Here is a 19,042-nt window from a genome sequence, read left to right on the forward strand (position 1 = left end):
AAATTTTCACAATAAAACATGTTATCTTTGTAAAATAAATTTTATTTATTAAGTTTGGAATTTTTATAATTCTATTCCAGAAATGAATGAGTACAAAAATAATCAACATGTTAAAACAGTAGCTTCATACTGACAACATGGCATCATGCAAAGGTAAGCATATCTGTTATCCTTCATAAAGAAACACACTTTTAAACTTCTATTTTTAATATAGATAAACTGTTCCTGTTCCTTTCAATCAAACTGCATGGGAAAAGATGTATACCCATTTCACCTCCACCAATTTAGGTACAAGTTACATTAACAGACAGTTTGTGCGAACAAAAATAATAACAGACAGTCTGTGCAAACAAAAATAATAGATGCTAAAAATTTTTTTATATTCCCCACATTGTCAGACTCCTTTTTATTTTGATTTCTAATACAAAAGGTTTATGGAGACTATGAGAATAATAATGGTGCCCTCATTTAGACACAGTCTGTATTACGCAATGTAGATGATAGCAATGGTGGCCACTTTAGTTCATCAGACATATTCACTTCTAAGAATTTGAATTTGTGAACTATTTTAACTTATTTTTTTATTAATACAGGAGATGTTAATGGTACCTGAAATTTTAAAAACTTGCATATGATATTCTTATCTTAATTGTAGAAGATGCCGAAACAAATTTTGGAGGTCTTAAGTTGGATGTGTCCAAATGGTTTGACAGACGATGCAGTCTCAGCATGTTAAAAGTGTTGTACAGAGACCATGTAAAAGATACTTATGCATTACATAAGTGTTCTAAAATGATGGACATCATTGAGTTACTGATTGGTGCTGGACATCTGACTCCAAACAATCTCACTCTCCTCTATGAAACTATTAAGGTAACACAACAATTTGGCATGGAACAGTTAATTAAAGATCGACATCCATCATTCCTGATACCAAAAGATATCAAGAATATTGTAATCACAGAATTTACACTTCATCGACAAAGACTTGTAAATCTGGGAATGGCACTGAGTCCAGATGAAATAAAACAGATTGGTGGATTGTATAGTGTTGCAGAGGAACACGCAGCTGAAAGCTGGACTTTGATAATGGATCTAGAGCAGAGAATGGTAATTTGTGAAGGAGAGATGGAAGCCTTCATTGAAAACTTGAAGAAATATAACCTCACAAGGGCAGGAAAAGCTCTAACAGAAGGTAAAATGAGTACAATTTATACATAACATATAATTATAAAAAAACTCCATGAGTATTTAATACAAGAGTACCAACTTTATTTCCTGTGTGTTTCAATGTTACTAAATGAAAAAAACTATCAGTTTAATGGAAACACAAACAGTAAATAAATAAAAATTGTCACTGGCACGGTTGGAAAATCACTACTTCCCACATTAGGCGAGGCTTTTTTATACCTTGTTTTGCCAATATTTTTTTAGCTTTTATGATCGTCAGAGGAGGGCAAAAAAATAAATTAATATTAAAATTTTGTTTAGCAAATAATTTTGCCAAAAACATCCAGATGAAGGAGAAAATATTGGTGAATATAAACAGTGTAGTAATGGGGTGTTTATATGTTCAGATATATATAATTTTATTTATTTATTTATTTGTTCTTTATACTGGGTGGACTCTTCAGTCAAATAGACTGTTCTCCCAGAGTGCCCAGTATACACACAGATAAAATTAATGGAGAAAAAAAAAAAAAAAGTCCTAACAATAAAAAGACACCAAAAAATTAGAAAGTAAAAAAAAAATATAAATAGATATGTAAAAAAAAATATAAATATAAAAGTTAAAAAAATTAATTAGGAACAAATATACAACATCTTAGTCTTGGAGATTTCAAGACAGCAGTGGGCATAATACGAATAAAGTGAAACTTTTATAATCTCCTGAAATTTCACGTTTTTCGTAGGTGCGAGTGCACTAATTGGTCAAAAATTTTATTTTTATTCGAATCATAATTTACAGGCGGCGGATTCACTAAACAAGGTATAGTTAGGCAAGTTTTCGCCTTAACAGGACAGCTACAGATTTATCAATACACCTTTGACTGTCAAAGTTGATTTTATGTGTACAAACATTGTTCTTTTCATAATATCAATCATTATCTACCTTTACAGATAAGACAATATTGGTTAATAAACCAAAGAGCACAGCAACATCTTCGGTAAGTTCACAGTATGATTCTTGTACAAAATTATAACTAAAAAATGAATGCTCTTTTTACAAGCCTTGAAACCATATTATTGTGACCCATGTATTAAAATAAGCAATCTGCTGCTGTGTGATTCAGGACAAAGAAGCTTAAACCCAACAAGGAGTTAATTCATCTGTCAGAGCCAGCATATATTTAGTCTAGTAGATGTTAGAAGACTGCCTCTAGGATGCAACTGACATCAGTGGCAGGAACAAAACTAAAGTGATTTTTCCCCACATCTTTTGGTCACAAAATCTCAATAATTTTCTGTCCTGCATGAATAAGTAAGGCACATAGGAAAGAAAACATATTGAAAAGAGAGCAGAAAGAGACAACAACATACGTTTCAATCTGCTATTAAAATACATGATTGTTTTTTTGTGATTTTAAATGTAGAACCCATCCTATCATAGGTGATATAAAACAATTTTATTAATCTGCAGTTAGAATTTTCATTACAATATAATATTTTTGTTTTTATTTCAATTAATACGGTACCGGTATCTGATAATATCCACAAGTATTACTATTATGAAACATTTAATAAATAATGTTTCCATAATTACTTTGTATGTAAATTATTATCTTTTTAGTAGTTTGCCTTCTTTTTGATAGTTACATGTTTGAATCTTTATTCTTCGTAATTCAGATCATTCTTTCATCTCAATGCTGCTTCCTAAATATTATCTATAACAAATTAAAAAGAATGAATTTACCATTAGCCAAACCCCAAAAATTATTTATAATTCACAGGATTCTGTTAAGATGTCTCCCAGTGATTGGACAAAATGTGTTTGCGGAAATGAAAGGCGGGTAAAATACTATTGCCAAAATTGCAAGCATTACCTATGCTCTACATGTCATGAATGTCACAAAATATTTCCAATGTCAGCAAATCACAAGCTATATTTAGCAGAGGATGTGCGATCAATGAAGCCTTTACAGATTGCTTCACTGCAACGTGATCCTGAGAATGTTACAAAATTGAAGGCAGAAGAAGTTCATAAACTAGATGTGAGTGCTCATGGTAAACCAGTGGAACAGTCACCAATGAAAATCAAAGTGGAAAAAGATGTGCGATCAACGAAGCCTTTACAGATTGCCTCACTGCAACAAGGTGATCCTGAGATAGTTAAAAAATTGAGGGCAAAAGAAGTTCATAAACTAGGTGTGAGTGCTCATGGCAAACCAGTGGAGCAGTCACCAATGAAAATCAAAATGGAAAAAGATGTGCGATCAACGAAGCCTTTACAGATTGCCTCACTGCAACAAGGTGATCCTGAGATTGTTACAAATGTGATGGCAGCAGTTTATAAACTAAATGCGAGTGCTCAAGGCAAACCAATGAAGCAGGCACCAATGAAAATCAAAGAAGAAAAGGATGTGCAATCAACGAAGCCTTTACAGTTTGCCTCACTTCAACTTTGTGGTCCTGATTTAACACAAGTGGATGCAGCAGGAGTTGATACAAGTGCTCCTGGCAAGCCGATTAACAGGCACCAATGGAAAACAAAGTAGAAAAAGAAGGATTAGTAAATTCCTTTCAAATACTTAACAAATTTTTTGTTATTGATATAGTTAAGTGTGAAGATGATTGCTTACTGATTTCATCTGCCCAAAATATAATTCTCAAGAACAAGTTATTAGGAGAATATATTGGTACGATTACACTACCAAAAGGTGTGAATGTTAACAAAATGTTAGAAATGAAAAATGGTAACATAGCAATAAATGATTATTTTAAACAAAACATCATAATATGTAATATGAATGGTCAGGTGATCAAATCAATTGGTAATGGATTATTAAGGCATCCATTTGGTATCCATGTGGATAACGCATCAAATACTTTGTATGTATTTGATGGTCGTGTGTTCACCTTTGACATTAATAGTGGACAGATGATCAGGAAAATAGAGTTATCAGGCATACAAGAAGGTCAAAAGTTACGTGATATCACTCTCACGAACCAAGGAAATCTTCTTGTACTGGAGGATAACAGGAGATTACGACTATTTGATAATGAGGGAAAGTTCATTAAAGTTCTTGTTGAAGCTAGTTCTGAAAATAGGGAATTCAGGTATGCCTGTGAAGTATCAGTAGATGAGGATGACAACATCATGATAGTAAGTAGACTTAATAATTTAAGCTATATTTTGTACTGTATGTTTAAATTTGTATATTTACTATTTTACTATTTTACTATTTTAATGTTCTGTATTTTCGCCTGTTCTCTTGTATATTTTGTGTGGTTCTGTAATCTGTTCAAGGGGGGATGTAGATAGAGGTGCTTGACACCTGTTCATCCCCTCCTTTTCGCTGCTTTTTGTCTTGTTTTTGAATTGTTCTTGTATTTTTGCAGTGATGAAGTGTAATAAATAAAAAAAAATAAAAAAATAAACTAGATCGCGAACAAAAAAAGAAAAGGAGCACGGGAAAAGCCTTACGTCTTTTTGATCAAATACCAATTACTATTCACGAACTACGGCTTTTCAATAGTGATGGAACTTTCATAAAAAGAATTGATAAGCCAGAGGAGTTTGAGAATTCACATGCATTTTGCTTCATTTCACATCATCCAAGGAGAGTAGCAATTGCAAATCGTTGCGGAACAGTAAAAATATTCAATTATTAAAGCATACCATCTACTGCCTTCACTTGTTTTGTATTGTGGTTCAATCAAATTTAAATATCAGGTATATTATGATGAATGCCTTAACTCCTGTAGAAATTGTAAATGATGGGAAAACATGGTTTGCATTGTTTTTTTCTCTCTCTCTCTTTTGTGGGGTCATCCCACTTTTATTCGAAAATTGAAGATACATATTAAATATAAGTTGTATTTCATAAATCATTTATTATAAAACATTGTTTTAAATAAACATAATTTTTCTAATATTCTGTATTTATCTGTAAACCATGCACCTAAGTCATAGAGTAATATTGCTATACCATTTTTGCTTACTTTTTCCTTCCTTTTAATGAAAGATATTGCTTAAATTCATACTTTTGTTTATGCATGGTTTTCGTTGTAAAACTATTTGCTAGTATTCATACACTTTTTAATACTCTTATGTTAACTTTTAGAAACATCTACTACATTATTCATATGGTGTAAATTATTCAGACAAATCATGTAGAAGACATACGCAAATTACATGGTTTTAAATTGTAATGTAATATAATGATTAATCTGTTTTTGGTGTAACGTCTATTTGTCATTGTTTTATAAAATTGTTTCTGCAATTCAGCTTTTGCTGCAATAGAATGATTTTATGGATTTTGTATATATTTTTCTGAATAATGATACCATGAAATAAATAAACAAAAACATTAAATTATTACTATTCCTATTACTACTATTACTACCATCATTTTGTTTTAGTGTGATTGGAACAATTAAATGTTAAAATTATCACAAGGCTTTTGTTTTAAACACTATCATATTATTATATCACAAAATGCCTACTACTTTGCTATTTAAGTATTTATAATATTTAAAATAAATTATTTTAGCAGTACTGATCATTTACTTTTTATATTCTGAATTTGAATCAATACTGACAGAGGACTCCACTAGGGTATATTTTCATGTTCATGTTTTATGTTACTCAAATTTCTGTATTACTCAGCCAAAGTAATTACTATGAGGCGCCATCTGTTCACTTATTATTTAGCAAAAAATTACATGGTTTTTTACGTTAAATATTTTATATAATATATAATATTTCATATAATATATAATTTTTTATATAATATATAAAAAATTATATATTATATAACTTTTTATATAATATATAAAAATTATATATTATATTTTATATAATATATAATTTTTTATATAATATATAATATTTTATATAATATATAAAATATTATATAAATATAGAACGTAAAAAACCATGTAATTTTTTGCTAAATAATAAGTGAACAGATGGCGCCTCATAAATTACTGCAGTGATTACTGGATGGATAAATTCAAATTCAAAAATTCAAAACTCAAATAAGGTCAATATAAGGTCAGATACAAAAACCTTTTCTACATGACTAAAAATATTATATGTTGTTGTTATATGAGCCAGTGTTCTCCAAATTCACAAATTTTTACTGGTAAATTTGTTCATAAAAATTCAGCAATGCACACAGTGTAAAGGCATTACCACTTTTGGTGGGGTTAATGACTTGAAGAAACAACAACACAATATATATTCATAGCCTAGACATACAGTAGACTGGAATGAAATGATGTCAATTTATTGAAAGAGGGGCAGCGTAGCTAGACTACCTTGGCCTAATAAGTAGATTTTTTATTTTGAAAACTCAAAATTGCTACTGGCTGGCCAGTTATTTTTATCAATAAATTTACGGCTAAAACGGATTTGGGAGAACACTGCGAGTCCACAAAATTTAGTCAGGAAACTATATAATCCAAATTAGTTTTACAGTAATAATGCTAAACCTGACAATGTGTACCACAATGATCATGATCTTTGATTATTATATCTTAGCTTTAATAATTGATATTTAATGTTTTATTTCTAATAGGCTTTAACTTTAATATATTTAATTATATCTTTATAATAATAATGTACCTTATTTAGGCTAACAATGAATAACAGGAAATTTATTGGTGGATGAAATGTATACTAATCTGTTTGTGGAAAACCTGGCAAAAGCAGATTACTGTAAAACATGTTAAAGTTGAATTATAAAAATGACATTCTACAACTGTCTTCACTTGTTTTGTATTGTGTTTCAATCAAATTGAAATATCAGGAGTATATTAAATGGATGCCACTCCTGTCAAAATTGTAAATGATGTGACATCCATAAAATTAATGTGTAACTCTGGTTTGTATTGTTTCTTTTTTTTCATTCTCTTTGCCTATAGGCAGCCTTTAGGATTGTATAGGCATAGGCAGCCTACAGGAACCTATAGATGGCCTTTAGAGCCTATAGACTGTCTATAAGGACATACAGGCCTAAGGCATCACCTATAGGGATCTTCAAGTTGAATTTGGTGTATGTACTGGTCTCCAAAGAGGTCTATTCAATTTCAATTCATCAAATCAACTAAGCTAGCAACTTTTTGTAAACTTTTAAATTACTGTAAAACATAGTAATGGAACAAAATTCAAAAAAGTTTGAAATGAAAGATTCTCATAAAACTATAATAGAATGATATTATCATTAAATTATATAACTATTACATTATGTATTTAAATAATTTTATAATTATTTCTTGTTCAGTTAAAGCTGATAGGCTAATAAACTCCAACTTATCTTCCACATATTTTTAATTAATAGTAATAATAATAGTATATACTTGGAATTCCAAGATGCAGTGCATATATTTACCAATTATTTTAGCAGTTACTGATCATTTACTTTTTCTTTTTTAATGCAGTTCATGTCTTATTTTCATCCTCTGATTTCTGTATTACTTAGCTTTTTATCATGTAATACTGGACAGAAATGCTAATAATAATAATAATGGTACACTGTATTTATATATAGCATATTGCTCATTGCCCCTATGCACTTTACATATGAATTGTAAAGGGCTATCAATAATATTAATAATAATAATAAAGAAATATAATAATAATAATAATAATAATAATAATAATAATAATAATAATAATAATAACAATAAATAATAATAATAATAATAACAATAATAATAATAATAATAATAATAAGTAATAATATTAATATTAATACTCAGAATTTAAGGTCAATAAGGTCTAATCCAAAAAGGCATATTTTCTCCATGATTAAATATATTTATGCTGTAATGTAAATGTAAATATAATTTATTGTGTGGATTGTATCATTTATTTAGATCAAAGCAAGTATGATTTGTTGTACTGTAGACAATAAAGGTAACAATAATTGCACATTCATATACCAGTAGCTGTTGTTATTCATTAATGTCAAGCTGATAATTTCAATTATCGAAAGGACTTGTCCATTTTGCTTTTAAATTTATTGTTTTTCTGCATATCAGCACACCTGGCCAACACTCTCATTATGTAAAATTTATTCTTACCTTGTTTGCTTCAGAGTAGTCAAGGTTTAATGGTAGGTCAAGGTAGGTCAAGGTTTAATGGTAGGTCTTGTCCTTTTCCTGTCATCCATTCTGTTGAAGTTTATTCTGTAAAGTTACAACACAATACAATAAAGCACAAAATAATATTTGACAAAAAAGATTGATGAAAATAAAACAGAAGCTTAAAACATGCTCTATATTTTCCTTGCCAAATCAATTAATGCCTGCAAATGGAAAACTTTCATGCACCAATGGCTTTGCAACTAATATAAGATAAAATTTAATGTCATAATTCAAACAGGTGAACATGAAATTTTTGGGCTTGATGCAACTTCATGGATTTTTTGAGAATAGGAAAAATAAGACAAGGCTAAAATTAATTTGTGTTTGACATTTACCAGTGACTTGTTTCACTGAACATTGAAAGAACAATTAAAAATGCAATACAAAAGTAAGTTTTCTATATTTATTGATTAATATTCCTACATTAACTTATTAGTTAAAGGTATGATCGATTGATTGATTGAATTTAATCGATGCCCAACATACACAAACAATATAAAAATGATTTGAGAACAAAAACAATAAAAATTAATGAGCATCAGGAACGCCCATTAGGCTAGAGTGTAGCCAATTTCAAATGGGGTCCAAAATTGCACATTAAAAAAATACTTATATAATCATTGATATTTAAAATTTAACAAATTGACATAAAAATATGATATACATATAAATCCGACATCTAAAATACATATATTGAAAAAACCACATGATCATCACTTCAGTCACAGTGAAAATGTCCATCAATAAAAGTATTTCACTGTTATGTAGTGACATCTATCATACACATGTTTTCTTTACATTTATTCAAATTTAATAATTAGTTTAAACAGAACTAAACTTGCAGTGCTCGGTGCCAGCAGGGGAACAGGGGGCTTAAGTCACAGTCTACGAGTGTCATTTCCAGCCATCCCAGAGGTTGCTATTCTTAAAAAAATCTCCTTTAAAAGGGAACCCTCTCCCAACCCCTTCCCCAGCTTGGGCCCACAATTCAAGTCCCTCTGTCGGACAGCTTAGCACCCCCACCCCAGAAAATATATCGTAGATCCGGCACTGTGAACTTTTGACAATTTTGAAATAAAATTCAGTGCTAAAACATTATTCTGTTTCATATCTACAAGCCATTTTCCAGTCTATATCAGTGGTAAATATTCATACAGCAGAAGACAAGTTGTGACTCCTCTCCCATTCTTCCTATTCCATTGTACATTGTAATTCAAGCATGTTTTGAACATATAAAATTCAAACTGAATCAGTACTACTGTACAGGTATACTGTGCATCTATTATATACTAATCGGCTCTTCTTTTTCAATTATTATTTCAGGTTAAAAGTAATATGACATGACTCTGTTATTACAATATGAAACTTAACTTCCAAAATAAAAGAGTAACAAATGTTCTGCTACTTTGATTTCATGTTACAAGACGGAATATGAACAACAAAAATTCCGAGCAGGTTATGGCGTCACCAGACCTGCCAAGGTTATGTAAAACAAATGTGGGACACTAACAGAGAGATCCGCATACCCCTCAGCCATTTCATGGTCCAACAAACAAATTCGCACTTTTCCTTTAATTTTATTAAATCCATACTTCACTATTCCTATCGTGTATTGTCTTGAAATGTCATTTCAATATTAATTTGTAAGTATCTAATGTTGTATACAAAAAAAGTAGATGCTTAGGGCAAATAGAAAAATTTATTAGATTAACACTCCCGCCCGCGTCAAAAAATCGGGAAATATTAATGTGGGAATAAAAAAAAAAGATTTTTTGCTGCATCAATTATTTCAACAGCATAAAAATAACAATGCATTTTTGTGACTTCAATTCAAATACACTTTCTTTAAAAAACTATAAAATTATACCAGTTTTTATACAATATTTACTATTACAAACCAAATATAAACAGTCCATCCCTCATCGATAAAAACAAAAGCAAAATAATCTATTGTTCCGATTGAAAAAAAAAAAAAAAAATACCCGCCCTCATCAATTTAAAAAAAATGCCCGCCCTCATCAATTAAAAAAAAAAAAAGAGTGATAATTTAATAATTTTTTCTATGTGCCCCGGTATGTATGAGACTCACTTATTATGCATGAGAGTTGGCAGGTGTACGCTTATATACATTTATGAATTGCCAGAGGAAACCCAACATCCACTTAGAAGCCAAATTACATGACTGACATCATCAAGTCACACTTAAATGCACACATTGTATCAACATACCAGGTCATGACTAAAGATGAAAATCTGGAAAAACCCACAACCGTTGTTTTGTACTGTACAAGTGAACACACCTACGTGCAGCAGAGAAACTTAAGGTAATTATCTGATTAATTAAAGCTGTTAAATAATATAATGTAGCATAATTAGATAGAAAATAGGTAAATGAACCTAATTATTAGCAACATTTAAAACAACCAGGTCAACATATTACCTGAGTATGGTATGGTATTATTGTTAACCAAAAAGTACCAGTACCTAACAAGGGTGGATTTAAGAGGTGGGGGTGAGCCTGTCCCGCCCCCCCCCCCCCTTTTGGAAAGTTAAAAAAGAAAATAAAAATTATTGATCGCCCGAAACGCCTCAGAGGTTATTTCCAGGCATCTAGAAAACATGGCTCCAGACTCTTAGGGCAGTGTTTTCTTTCGATTGGCGAGACTCATATCATCCTGGTATATTATGTGTATTCACGTAATGCTATAGGTTTTTTTCTATAGTACTTTGAGAAAATACTATTTTTAATATTTAGAATTCATTGACATATATTTCATGGTAAAATAAAATGTAAAATATTTGTATAATCATATTCTAAAAGCTACTTTTGTTTATGTTTTTAAAAACTAGACAGTTAGGCCATGGAACAATAAATTTCTCTATGGTTGGCCTATCTGTTAGGCTGTGATTTATATTGGATCAATTTTTTTTTGGTTTCTATTGCTTTTACATGAGATTACCAATTTTCCTTTGTCATCATGTTGCTTTAACTTTTTTATAGGGAAAACTGTGTATATACCAACACAAATTAGGCCATAGAGGGCGTCACACTTGCTACTGTATCATTATACTTCTTTGTTTGGGGCTGGGGCTGATGGGCTCCGCTGTATATAAAGGCTAGTGCATGCAATTAATACAATACGAGACAATATTTTATTTTGTTCAAAAAGCAAAAACATTGGAACATGTATATATAGTTCTCTCAACATAATAAAAGAAATTTAACCTAAACCAAAATATGCATCATGCGGTAGGAACGTTACTCTGGTAATTTCCTAATGACCCACATACACCAACCCTAAAACGAACTATGCATTCTGGGATAGGGACATTATTCCACTAAGGTCATAATGACCTGCATACCAATACCATAACTATGCATATGGGATTAGGGACATTATTCCACTAAGGTCATAATGACCTGCATACCAATACCATAACTATGCATATGGGATTAGGGACATTATTCCACTAAGGTCATAATGACCTGCATACCCCTACCATAACTATGCATTCTGGGATAGGGACATTATTCCACTAAGGTCATAATGACCTGCATATCACTACCATAACTATGCATATGGGATTAGGGACATTACCATATACTCCACTAAGGTCCTATTGAATCACATACTCTACCCAATTACCAATTAAACAATATTTTCTGACTTTTTGTGGGTCTCTGTTTTCACATAGTGAGTCTCTGTTTTTGGGTACTGTTTATACAAATAGACCTGGCATACTAAAAAAAAAGAGGTTTTTTTTTTAGTTTTTATGTAAATTTTGTTTTGTTGTTTGTCTTAATTGTCAACGGACCCCATTGGAAATAAGTCTTTGGACTTTATGGACGTTCCGGACATCCTTTGTGTCTCTTTTTTTTTTTATATGAAATTTTTATCGATTTTATGTATTTTATCTGTAATGTATATACTGTTTTTTATGATTCCAAATAAAGTCAAGTCAAGTCAAGACCCAAGTACAGGAAAACAGAGATGTTTATCTGTCATATTGAAAAGTAACATCCAGCAACCGACTACCAGTAATATTTTATAATTATTAATTCACAGGGATATCAAGATGGCTACCAGTGAGCTGAATCAGTTTCTGGAAAATGTTGATGAGAAAGTCTTAGAGTGTGCCATATGCCTCAACAGACTTCAAAATCCTAAATCACTCAACTGCCTCCATACTTTTTGTTTGGCATGTCTTGAAGGTTGGGTAAGGAAAGAGAAGGGTAAGCTGACCTGCCCAACTTGCTCAAAATCTTATCATATTCCAGAGGGCGGGCTTCAAAAGCTTCCACCAAATACCATTTTAAATGACTTAATTGAAATTACTGAAAAATTTTCAAAAACAGACCAGATGAAATGTGTTTGTGCAAAAGGAGAGGCAAAATACTACTGCCAGGAATGCAGACATTACTTGTGCTCTACCCATAGTGAAGATCACAAAATAATGCCCATCTCAGCAAATCACAAGCTACACTCAGTCGAGGATCTGCAATCAATGAGCCCTTTACAGATAGCAGTGTTACATCCTCCGTTGTGTTCCCTTCACAAAGAGCCTTTAGAATTTTTCTGCTCCATATGCAATATTCCAATATGCATGCATTGCACAATTACTGACCATAGTGTATGGGAAGGAAATCACAAACCAATAAGCATTTCTAAAGCATTTCAAACATTCAAAGAAACTTCAAAAACACTAGAGAAATCAGCCAATCACTGCAAGTACCTATTGCATGATTGTCTGAAAGCTGTTATAAAAAATGCTACGAACCTAGAGCAAAGCAAAGCTACAAGTTTAAGAGACATTGACAATCATTTGCAAGAAATGGTCAAGAAAATGAAGGAGAATGCAGAGAAATTAAAAAATGAAGTAGAAACAACCTACAAAACAAAAAAGAAGGTAATTGATGATCAAATGGAGGAACTAAGAACAGCAATATCTGATATAAATACAAAACTGAGTTTTCTGAATCGATTATTGAACAGTGATGAAGCTACATCAATGCAGTCAAGTGAAAGAGTAATTACAGCACTGAAGGACAGAATCAATGAATTGCCAAAAACAGAGCCAGCGGATGATGGAGAAGTTCACCTCTTTTTAAACAAACATCAAATAGCTTTTTTCCAACAATGTGATATTGGGTATGTATCACACAAGGGGGCAGCAGACTGTCTAGAATTAAAGGGAGAGGAATCTGTGAGCCAATGTCAGACAATTGTTGCCAAAATAATTAAAACAGATGAATGTGAAATATATGTAAATCAACTGAAGGCAACATGGACACAGCCTACAGGAGAAACCAATATCACACAAATTGAAAAAGATGACAATGGATATTATTTTGTGACAGGAAAATGCACAAGTCCAGGTGTTTGTAAACTAGATGTGAGTGCTGATGATGAACCAATAAAGCAGTCACCAATGATAATCAAAGTAGAGAAGGAAGGATTAGTGAATACAATTGGCATAGAAAAAGAATATGTTGTTAAAGATGTAGTTAAGTGTAAAGATGATTGCTTGCTGACATCATGTGAGACAAATGAAATACTCAAGTACAAGCAATCAGGAGAATATATTGGTATGCTTACATTACCACAAGGTGTGCAAGCTTATAGAATGTATACAATGAAGAATGGTAACATTGTATTGAGTGATTTGGGTAATAATAGCATAAAAATATGTAATATGAATGGTCAGGTGATCAAATCAATTGGTAATGAAGTATTGGAGAGACCGTTTGGTATCCATGTGGATGAGACATCAAATGTTGTGTATGCAGCAGATGTCTGTAGTAACTGTGTGTTCATGTTTGACATTGATAGTGGCCAAATGATGAAGAAGATAGGATCACCGGGTGGCAACGATGGTGAATTAGGTAAAGTCACTGATGTTACTCTTACAAATCAGAGACATATTCTCATATCGGATAATGATTATGGCAGATTACAATTATTTGATAATGAGGGAAGGTTCTTGAAAGTCCTTGTTGAAGCAGGTGATGAGGATGGTAAGTTGATAGATCCCCGTGGAGTAGTAGTTGATGAGGATGACAACATCATTATATCAAGTAATCACAAACTACAGCTATTCAGTAGTGATGGAAAATTCATCAAAAGAATTGATAAACCAGAAGATGGAATCAACAATCCACGTGGAGTATCCATCATTTCTTATCATCCACGCACAGTCGTAGTAGCAAATAATGGTAACAAAAGTGTAAACATGTTTAATTATTAAAGATAATTGTGTTTGCATTAAACTTGAATAATTAATCTATATAGTATAAATTCTTTTATTACATAACATTTTAAATAACATTTAATCATGTTTTAAGGATGGCTGTCAATTTGATGGTATTTAGCAATGTAATATAATCCATCCCACTGGGGCCCTACATGGCTTTAGACTCCTGTAGATGCCAAGTTACTATTGTAAAAATTTGTATCAATTAACGTCAACAACTTGAAGGCCAAAGCTTTTGGGGCTTTATGATCTATTAATAATTATTAGTGTTTACAATTGCAAATGTTGGAAAGGACCTAGCTTAGTGATGGAGTTGTTTTAAATTGAGTGAAAATAATCTAGTATTTTACATGATTTGAACTCACTATTCATTTTAATGTATATTTTATCTATATATGTTTTTCATTGAAAAATGTACTCACTGCTACTTCTATATTGGACAAATATATTTGATTGAATCTGATTAGTTGGTTTATACCCCCAATATTCAGCCCCCACGGGCAGCCCGCCAAATATTTTGATCCGGCCGTGAAACACTGCTAAAAATAAATCATTTTCCGGCTGAAAAAAAAAGTTTTTCTGTTTAGAGCAACACCACATAGGCACCCCTACTCTAGCAATGTTTACAATAGTGTGGCTGCCACATAGGCACCCCTACTCTAGCAATGTTTACAAGAGTGTGGCTTTTTCTGAGTGTTGCTCACTGTATCTAGTGGCATAGGATACTGGCATGCGATGTCTAACCATTTGCTGCACCAGCAGGCTTGGGGCATGTTATTCTGTTAAAAACACTTCTTTGAAAACTTCTGAAAGTCTGAAAGTGTAATTTCCAGAAGGTATGTTGAAAATGTGCTCTCCTCAACCCCAACCACTATACTTTATGCTGATATTGCACAAACTGTTTCATCTTATAAATATATTTTGTGTTTACTTGATTTTCTACTCTGTACCTTAATTTGTAAAATAATGTACAACACAGAATTTAGTGTTTATTTGATGACTGATAAATTAAATTTTGATTAACATTTTGGAATATTTAAGTTTAAAATTATTATCTTATGTTTATTGTTCAGTTGATCTTAAAAATGAGTCCATGATGGACCGGAAATGTTGATCCTTTTTGTCAATAAATTTTGTGTTAAAGTTATATAGTAAATGTCTGTTGATTCATAAAATAATTAAACACCCAAATAGCAAGTAACTCACCAATAACAAAATGGAATGATGCTTTAAATTAAGGCTTAATGAAGGTAAATAGTAAGTTTATTCTTACCTTGTTTGCCCTAGCATTATGGAGTATAGTGAACCTCTGTGGATTAATTAAAGGAAGACAGAATCAGATTAAAAACAAACTTTTAAGCATAGAGGAACAGTGGTCGTACCAGTAGTGAGGGAGTGTGGGGATGGGGGGGGGGACAGCGGCTTAGCTAGGTGCGAAAGGGCCCCAAGGCAAGATTAATTACGGGCCCTTTGATGTGATGTTCTCAGAAAATTCATCGTAAGAAGTGCTTCTTTTAACCCTACTCCTAAAGGCCTAGTCTATAGTAATAAATATTAAAGGGGGGGGGGGGAGGACTTTCGTTCTCAGCAGCTGTTCTAAACTAATTAAGACAATTGGTGGTACATAAAATTTAACAATTGCAGTGGTGGGTCAAGGAATTCAAAATAGAGGGGCAAGGGAGGGATTTTCACAGGTGGAGGTGGTAAAACCACCTCAGCCACACCATAGTCGGGGCTGAGATGAGAAAATTTATGATTATGGCACCTCTTAATGGTGGGAAATGGCACTCTCAGACTTAAATTTTTCTACAATTTTCTTTTTTCCCTTCTCTTTTATACATTCGAAAAAAATAGGAGGGGGAAATCTGGGGCACCCTTGAATACATCACTGATTTACAATCAACACAGTAATCAATAATTAATCCTCTAAAAACCAAATATTATTGGGGGGTCCACTGGCTGTTTTATTCTTCAAAAATATAAAGTTGCAAGGCTGCACTGCCTGTAGATGGGGGGGGGGGGGCAGTCAAATTCTCCCTGATGAACATACTTATGAAGAACAATTGTTTGAGTAAAATATGTTCCAAAACACTTCAGAATTGATTTAAAGGGCCCAAAATTTCCTTGGTTTTTCCCTGGACCCTGCAGGCAAATGTCTGACCCCATCACAACACTCTCCCCCACAATAGGAGATGGACGTATATCAAATCATATTGTATATCTAGTATAATGCTCAGCATGAATGGAAAACATTAGGCACCGATGGCTCTAAAACTAAAGGACGGATTACAACGAAACTTTGCACAGACACACAGATACTAAGAGCAAGTTAACAATCTTTTTTATGCTTTTGGATTTTTATTTGTAAGATAAAAATTTCTGTCACTAATGGTAAGTTTATTTTGAATATATAGCATCGTATATTGGTATACTAATTTGAGCGAGCCAAATGGCTGAGCGGTTTAAAGCAGGGGCACCGTGATCATAGCCAACAATATTGGCACGGGTTTACGGCCGGCTCGCTACTGTAGTTCTGGTGTTGGAACAAGTCTTCTCGGATAAGGACTATAAACCGTAGGCCCAGTGTAGACAAAATGCTCAAGAACCCAGTACATCTTTCGAGATGAGTAGGGGGTTACCCCGGTGTACTGGTTCACTCGGCCCCTGTCGTGGACAGATGAAAGTGCGCCGGTTTACTGGCTGCAGAGGACATAAAGTGGCCCTCAGGGGAGGTGAAAGTTATTGAAAAGTGTAACATCTAGTCCCGAGCACATAGAGACCTTGTTTATTTGCGCTTTATAAATCCATCTATTATTAATGAGCTGATGGTCTGAGTGGGAAGGGTTGAGGGTGTCTAGTGTTCAAAAAGGGAGGGGGCCCCAAAAAGGGGGGGGGGGCTGAAATTTGGGCCAATCGAGACAACAATGTCATGGGGGTCTGGGGGCATGCCGCCGTTAAATTTTTGTGTTCTAGATGCCCGAAAATAACATTTGAGGTGTTCTGGGCTACCATTTTTTCCTTTTCTTTTTTTACCCCCCAAAAGGAGGGAGGGTGGGGCCAGGGCTGGCCCCCCTAAATCCACCCCTTGGTTAGCATATATATGCCCCTTCAGAACTTTAGCATTCAGTCATAATCTCTAATCAAACAATTCCACACTTGCTTTGGCATTTTCTGTTGATTGCACATCTATATGGCCTAACAGTATGTTTCTGAAAACTAGAGTGTGCTATTACATGTCCATTTCAACCAGTTTTATAATGTTGCTAGGCAATATTGTAACTATAGCATGATATTCTTTGCACATCATAGACGGGATTAAAAATTATTGTATACCGACTACATAGATTCCAGGCATTTGATTGGTTAAAAGCCGGGCAATTTTTTCAGCCATGCCCTCCAAGCCGGGAATAGTCTTTTTGTGCTGCCCTCTCGCAATTTGCTCACTTTGCCAAGACGTTGCGACCAGTCGCGACGTAGAAAATTATACTAGGCCTATTTTGCGCAGGCTAGCAACAACAATGGCAGAGTGTTCCAGATTTACACTGGTTGATGTACATGATTTAGAAGTGTTAATGAGTTCGGCAGCTAGTGATAATACGAAAAAACAAGAAGCACAAAAAGCAAATTACAGAAGAAGATATGGCACTTTTTCAAAAATCTAAATACCTTAGAAGATTTACAGGATAAAGCGTTTATAGACATATGTTATACTTTTGCAACAGGAGAAGGGAAAATCTGAGAGACATGACCAGAGAGAGCTTTGAAATTCATGCAGGATTTCTGAAAAAATACACAACCATTAGAGATACGCTTTCCAAAAACAATCATGAAAATTCTATTGAGCAAAGCCAAGGTGGAGTTATGATAGAGAATCCAAATGATATTCGCATCTTTCATCAAATACACCAATAAGCTAAATTCTGAGTGCAAACGTTTCTGGCAAAGGCCAAAAGTAGGTGCTGTTGGGCCAAATGTACTTTGGTACTGCAATATGTCACACCACTATACTTGGCCGGATTTGCGAGTAGAGACATTATGTCAGTATTTGGTCATCATTCAGAATCTAGCATAAAGATACACAAACTAGTGACGCAAAAAAAAAAAAAAATGAAAAAGTCTCAAGCAATAACATCATTAATTACTGGAAACCAATCTGTTTCATCCAATGACTCGTCCACCCCTGTTGGGATCAATTTCACTGCCAATACATCAAGCAGCCAAGAAAACAATTCTTCCATTTTCAAAATGGAAAACTGTGTGGTGCGTATATACAGGGAACAGTGTAATTTTACTGTTCCCTGGTATCACAATAAATAGGCCTAATTGCAAAATTAAAATCTGGGGCCACTGTTTTGAAAAATAGACAATGCAGTATATTTTGCAATTCTGAACTGTTGGCATTGTTAATGTTAACATTGTGTTTAATAATAATATGAAGTTCATAACGTTATGATTGCAACTGTGAAAAAAACTATGT

At 32.9% G+C, this 19,042-nt stretch overlaps 2 protein-coding genes across 2 annotated transcripts; both read left to right on the forward strand.

The window, feature by feature from the left end:
- Nucleotides 1-4,278, forward strand: LOC117107045. Its single transcript, XM_033248568.1, has 4 exons — nucleotides 1-153; nucleotides 656-1,195; nucleotides 2,122-2,168; nucleotides 2,952-4,278. The coding sequence occupies exons 1-4, from the start codon at nucleotides 138-140 to the stop codon at nucleotides 3,714-3,716; spliced, it is 1,368 nt and encodes a 455-aa protein (XP_033104459.1). The 5' UTR covers nucleotides 1-137; the 3' UTR covers nucleotides 3,717-4,278.
- An 8,110-nt stretch (nucleotides 4,279-12,388) lies between these two features.
- On the forward strand, nucleotides 12,389-15,712 carry LOC117107024 (protein wech-like). The gene has a single exon (XM_033248541.1). It carries the CDS (start codon nucleotides 12,391-12,393, stop codon nucleotides 14,557-14,559), a length of 2,169 nt encoding a protein of 722 aa, XP_033104432.1. The 5' UTR covers nucleotides 12,389-12,390; the 3' UTR covers nucleotides 14,560-15,712.
- Nucleotides 15,713-19,042: the final 3,330 nt, after the last annotated feature.

This window comes from Anneissia japonica, unplaced genomic scaffold (genome assembly GCF_011630105.1).
Source record: "Anneissia japonica isolate Jap-2015-1 unplaced genomic scaffold, ASM1163010v1 scaffold9291_len582782_cov165, whole genome shotgun sequence".
In the NCBI taxonomy this organism is placed as follows: Eukaryota; Metazoa; Echinodermata; class Crinoidea; order Comatulida; family Comatulidae; genus Anneissia; species Anneissia japonica.

Excerpts from the sequence above, each read along its gene's own strand:
- LOC117107045 (XM_033248568.1), top strand. Across the intron at positions 1,196-2,121 it reads AGGAAAAGCTCTAACAGAAG|ATAAGACAATATTGGTTAAT; the intron begins GTAAAATGAGTA and ends CTACCTTTACAG. Across the intron at positions 2,169-2,951 it reads AGAGCACAGCAACATCTTCG|GATTCTGTTAAGATGTCTCC; the intron begins GTAAGTTCACAG and ends TATAATTCACAG.
- LOC117107024 (XM_033248541.1), top strand. The coding sequence starts at position 12,391 with ATGGCTACCAGTGAGCTGAATCAGTTTCTGGAAAATGTTGATGAGAAA.